At 49.0% G+C, this 5800-nt stretch overlaps 1 protein-coding gene across 1 annotated transcript in view; it reads left to right on the forward strand.

Annotated features, from left to right (window-relative positions):
- The window catches only part of CSUI_009669 (dead (asp-glu-ala-asp) box polypeptide 17), an 11535-nt gene that overhangs the window by 993 nt on the left and 4742 nt on the right, over positions 1-5800 (forward strand). Inside the window, exons 1-6 of the mRNA XM_068069781.1 lie at positions 1-663; positions 1152-1383; positions 2010-2197; positions 2669-2796; positions 2936-3097; positions 5421-5508. The exon at positions 1-663 is cut by the window's left edge and continues 993 nt beyond it. Of these exons, the coding sequence (XP_067918242.1) occupies positions 249-663; positions 1152-1383; positions 2010-2197; positions 2669-2796; positions 2936-3097; positions 5421-5508 (1213 nt within the window). The 5' untranslated portion in view covers positions 1-248. The remainder of the gene's footprint in view (positions 664-1151; positions 1384-2009; positions 2198-2668; positions 2797-2935; positions 3098-5420; positions 5509-5800) is intronic.

The raw sequence follows: 5800 nt of genomic DNA on the forward strand, positions 1-5800 counted from the left end.
AGCTCTGTACCCTCTCCCTCAAAGAAGGGGTTGCTCACGTGTTTGTCTCTCGTTTACACGGCAGCGGTCCGTTTTCGGTCATCCTTTGCAGCGTTTTGTAGGGCCGACCTGCTGCTCTCGTTGTTTCTCCGACGAAGGGGGCGTTTTGGTACGCTGTCTCTTTGTTCGGGACAGCGCGTCTTCGTCAGGATCGGAAACGCTATCGTTTTCTCAAGCTTCACTCCAGCTCTTTTCCTTTCAACTTCAACATGTACGGTGGATACGGTCCGAGTTCTGGATACGGCGCTTCAGGAGCGGGCGCGGGCTACGGAGGCTCGTATGGGTATGGTGCCACAGGGGGATATGGAGGCGCAGGTGCGAACGCTTATGGCGGTAGCACTTACGGCGGAGGCTATGGTGGAGGTTATGGGGGCGCCTATGGTGCTGGGGGAGGTTACGGAGGAGGAGGTTATGGGGGAGGAGGGGGAGGTTACGGAGGAGGCGGTGGTTACGGTGCTGGAGGGGGAGACAATCTCGGTGCGAAGTTGCGTCATGTTGACTGGAAGACTATTGATTTAGTCCCTTTCGAGAAAAATTTCTATGTTGAACATCCAGCTGTCGCGAGTATGTCCTTTGAAGAAGCTGACAGAATTCGTCGAGCGAATGAAATTACTATCGTTCAAGGTAAGATGGGTGGTGCTCTCTTCTGATCGTCCGAGTCTCGTCATTTTTCTCTCCTCTTTCATTTGCCCGGTACCTCTCTCCACACCGAATCCGTATCAGACGTTCAGTTGAAGGTAGCATACCGAGATTCATATCAAGTATGTGTGCGTGTAACTTACAGCAGAAGGCGAGAGTGTAGTATGTCGTATGATCCGTTTCGTATCGTAGAAGTAAGTCACTCCGTGCGTCTTCATATTTCCTCGTTTATGTATGTATCAAATGGTTCAGGAAGCACGCAAGGTTTCTTCAACCTTTGTTCCCGGTGTTGGACCAGATCGCTTCATAGTGTGTATCTGCATTTGTGTTGCTGAAGCTTGCCTGTCCGAAGGAAAAAGGAAGGATAGAGAGGGAGGGATTTTCCAAAGTACAGAGCTTGTTTTCTTTTTCGCCGCTTGGGAATGCGAACTCATCCGTCTCTTCATGGATGTGCGTGTCTGTATGTGGATCAGGTCAGAATGTCCCCAAGCCCGTTCCAACCTTCGAGTATACATCATTCCCTTCATATATTCTTGATGTTATCAAGCAGACAGGATTTGAAAAGCCCACAGCCATTCAAGTACAAGGCTGGCCTATCGCTCTTTCCGGTCGCGATATGATCGGCATTGCGGAAACGGGGAGTGGTAAAACTCTCGCTTTTCTTCTACCGGCTATCGTACATATCAATGCCCAGCCCTATCTGAAGTATGTTTCCAACATTTCTATCAGACCTTTACTCATTTGCACGGAAGACGAGCGTTATAAATAACCTCGTCTCTGTGGGATGGTTCGGCAGGAGCTCGTGCATATCTGTCCACGTACTATACTTTTGTGAGCGTGTTAAGTTTGTGTCGGATACTCAAGTATGTGCCTTCTCGGTGTCTCCCGTTTCAACGTACAAGGGGAGGGTGTGTGTTTCGGACACCTTCAAAGCATTTCGTGTTGTAGGCTCGGGCGATATGTCTGGTGAGAGTGTGATTTCCCCACTCACTTTATCGTGTGCGATGCTATCACTTCCGAGCTCTCTGAAAATACGTACACCGGGTTCAGTTCGTGTTTATGCCGCGTCATACGTTCTCGCCATCATTCATGGTTCTCCGGATACGAGCTGTTAACTCAGGGTTTCTTCCCTTTCGTCTAGTCTGGCGAGTCAAGCAGAGCGCACATGCTGCTCCCGCCATGAGCTTCGTTTTTCTGTTTCATTCTTGGCGTGTGTATAGCCGCTCTATGTGGCAGAGGACTGTATTTTTGCTGGCTTCCGTATATGTAAGCATATAACCAGTCGTAGTAGAACTGCGTTTGTATGTGTAACTCCTCTTGTCTCTTTGCAGTAAGGGCGACGGCCCGATTGTTTTGATTTTGGCTCCTACGCGAGAACTAGTGGAGCAGATCCGCGCACAGTGCCGGACTTTTGCGGCACCTTCAAAAATTCATCACGCAGCGGCTTACGGAGGAGTTCCTAAGCGAGCTCAGATCACAGAGCTTGAAAAAGGAGCTGAAATCTGTGTCGCCTGTCCGGGTAAGACTCTCTTTTGGGTATTGGCATATCCCTCGTTTCTCTGATTCGAGTTAGGAGGAGGTTTCAAGCTAGAGGGAGGCGATTGTGGATGTATGGTGGTGTGAGATTGTCTTCCGTTCAGTGCGGTGGTTGCCATCCTTAGAGGGATATGTGTTTAGAGGAAACACCACGGGTTTCACTCGCTGATGTCTTGATTTTTTTCAGTGGAGGTGGGAAGCCACGATGAAAAGCACCTTTCCTACTTTCTCTTTCTTTAGTTATACCTCAGCCTCTCTATGTTCTCACCGTATTCCTGTTGATTGATCTCTGTTCCTTGTTTTCTCTCTCGCCCTGTATGTTGATGGAGGTGAAAGGTCAGCCATCTTGATCTGCATGTCTACGGGTGGGTATATTCGTCGCGCCCTAGACGGGATCGAATCAAGAACCTTTCTATTTCTTGCTTTGAGACTCGTTTTCTCTCTGTCACTGTAGGGAGATTGATTGATTTCCTCGAATCCAACGTCACTAATCTCCGACGAGTGACATACCTCGTTCTCGACGAGGCGGACCGCATGCTTGATATGGGTTTTGAACCTCAAATCCGAAAGATTGTGTCGCAGGTAAGCTTACGACTCGGAAGGAGACAGAGACGGCAGAGGCGAAGGTTCATACGTGGAGACAAGGGGAGGAGAAGGCGAGATTTTTTAGTGAGTCGCCTCCCATGCTTTTCTCGGTTTCGTTGTGCTATGTATCTTTCAGATTCGGCCTGATCGCCAGACCCTCATGTGGTCTGCTACGTGGCCCAAGGAAGTTCAGAACTTAGCAAGAGATTTATGTAAAGAAGAACCTGTCCATATCAACGTTGGAAGTCTTGACCTGAAGGCTTGCCATAACATCAAGCAGGAGGTTATGGTCTTGCAGGTATTCTTTCTTCTCTACAGTGTTTCTTCAGCTTCCTTCTTGATTCTTTTCGTCATCTTTTCTTTCATCTCCTTTAGAGTATCTGGTGTCACAAGGTCGCCTCTTCATTGTCAAGAGAGATTAGTGGATCTCTTTTTCATTCGTCAAAAAGAAATATTCTCTTACCTATCACCCTTTATAGGGAGATAGGAGTAGCGTAGAGACGTATTATCAGAATGAACGATTGTCTAGGATGGAAAGAGTCAGTATTGAGGAAGCTTTGTTAGAGTTACTGGGACTCCCACACCTGTTAGAGGAACAAGAGGAGTCAGGGGGAAGTAAAGCAGCTCCGTGCCACCCATCTCCCTCTCGGTTTCGAAACGCAATTTGCTCCAAATAGGAGGAAACTTCTGTTTCAGACATCTCTTGATCGGGTCTGTCCAATCCTTTCTTTGCTGTCCTCCTTACATTGCAAATGAAGGTAGATGAGTGGTTCCCTCGGAAAAGGAGGAAAGAACAATGCCTTCAGGAGCCTCTCGTCAGATTCCTTTCTTCTCCTCCCGCCACCGCTTTTCCGGTGGCAGGCCTCGACCGATGCCCTCCTTTTTCTCTTCTTTCCTGTCCTTCTTCGCTCAATATGACTTCCTCCCATTTCCTGCTCTCCATAAGGAGGCAGAAACAACCGCGTGATGCCCTGGTTCTCTCTCTCTTGGGGAAGGGGGTGGGGGGGGTGGTGGTTCCTTCAAACTAGTCAGGTGTGATATTCCCGGGAGCCTTGTGCAACCGTCCGGGTGGTTTACTCGAACCATGGATATCCATCTGCGCTCTCCTCTTACTGGGCACAAAGAAAAGAAAGAAGGAAAGGATGGGAAGGGTGTAGTGGTCGTCGTAGGGTTGAGTAGTAGAGGGTTGGGCCGTCACGTCTCTGTCTCGTGAGTGTCTGTGCTGTCAGGCTCCCTCAGTGTGCTAAAGCAAGTCAGTCGTGTTCTTTGTGGAAGCAAACGGCGAACAGGGGAGAAGGCGGGGAGGAGGATAGGGGTGTTTTGGTGGCGTCAGGGAATAAATGCGGAAGGGGAGGAGGGATAGGTTATGTCGTCTGCACTGCTTTCATCACGTCGAAGTACGACCTCTCATCTATCTTCAGGCATTCGCCCTCGTACAGCTGCCTAGAACGGTGTGTTCGTGGTGTGCGTAGGCTCTTGTCCTCGTGCCTCATGTACAGGTGCTGCAGTGATGACACAGCAGCGTTGTCGGCGTCATCGTCTCTCTTACTTTCCGTTCTGACTTAGATTCTGCGTAGTCGTGTGGTAGAGAGAATTTAAGAATCTCTGGTTATGTAAGGTGCTTTTCAGGGTGTATGATGACAGGTTAGTGTTCTGTACCCTGTTGTGAGTAGGTGTCGGGTGTTCCTCCCATCTAGGGGCACATTTTTCTTGTATGGAGAGGGGGAGGGTTTAGTATGTTTGAATTAGCAATGCGTGTGATCTGCTCGGTGTCTCCGTTCTATTTCGTAATGTTGTCTCCGCTGAAAATTGAAAGTGTTCGGAGGGGTGGAAAGGGAAGGGAGGAGAATGAAGGGAAGACGAGGACTGAGAAGCAAACGTGCTCTTGTGTGGTGTATGTAGGTACGTGATTTTATTTGTATTCGTGTGGTAACAGATGTATCGATACATTTGTGAATAAGCGCCAGTAGAGGGCAAGCGTTCATGAGGGAAGATGGATAGGCAAGGGAAAAGAATGTGAACGAGTGTCGCTATGGTTCGCCGAGTGAGTGTCCATCGAGCATGACTGGAGGTCAGGTTGCATATGGTGGAGACATTTTTGTGTGTCCTTGGTGTCTTGATAAGATTTCGTGCATTTCTCCGAGAGATGGAAGGGGGGAGAGAGAGAGGTGGAATCTTCCACCCAGGGCTTGTTGACAGGAGAGCTAGGGAGGCTGTCGCCTTCTTGGTGTTACCTATGTCGCGGTTGAGGAGATGGAGGAGGAGGAGGAAAAGAAGTCTGACAGAAAAGCACAGAGAGAAGAAAGGAGGGATGGTGAGGCCAAGAGGAGAAGGAGGAGGAGAGGAACAGACAGAGAGTGCGGAGAAGAGCTCGAGGGATATCACATGTCTTCTCTTTCTTGGTGTCTAGTCGTGCTAAGAGCCACCTCTCTAAGTAGGATTCACATGTTGGGTAGCGTCCGGTATATTACGCAGATAGTCAGTAGGTATCTATGCTGTAATAGAGCGACACAGGTAGCTATTTGAACGATGATGGTGTATCTACTATGGTGACTACGATGAGGGAGAACGTGGAGACAAAGAGGGGGATGGTCATTTTTTCTTTACTTCTCACAAAACAGGAATTCGAGAAAAGAGGACAGTTAATGAGTCTTCTGCGGAGGATCATGGATGGCTCTAAAATCCTCATCTTCGCCGAAACTAAAAGAGGTAAGAAAAGATCTTCTATCGCAGAAAAACAGCGCGGGAACACGGCTTCCTGGAGTAGGGTGTGTGTCCCCATTATCGTGGTCGTAAGACACAAGGGGCGTGTTTAGACTGGGTGGGGATCACTTCGCTGTTTTCAGAGTGAAGTATCTTGAGAACTATTACACGGACCGCGTGCGGTACGAAGTTCCTAAGACGTCTTACTCCCGCGTGTCCTCGTGGTGTAGGCACTCCGCGTTGTGCTGTGTATGCAGTTGCACGTGCATGTTAATGTACCAGGTGTACATACACCCCA

This window comes from Cystoisospora suis (assembly GCF_002600585.1).
Source record: "Cystoisospora suis strain Wien I chromosome Unknown contig_5866, whole genome shotgun sequence".
Taxonomy (NCBI): Eukaryota; Apicomplexa; class Conoidasida; order Eucoccidiorida; family Sarcocystidae; genus Cystoisospora; species Cystoisospora suis.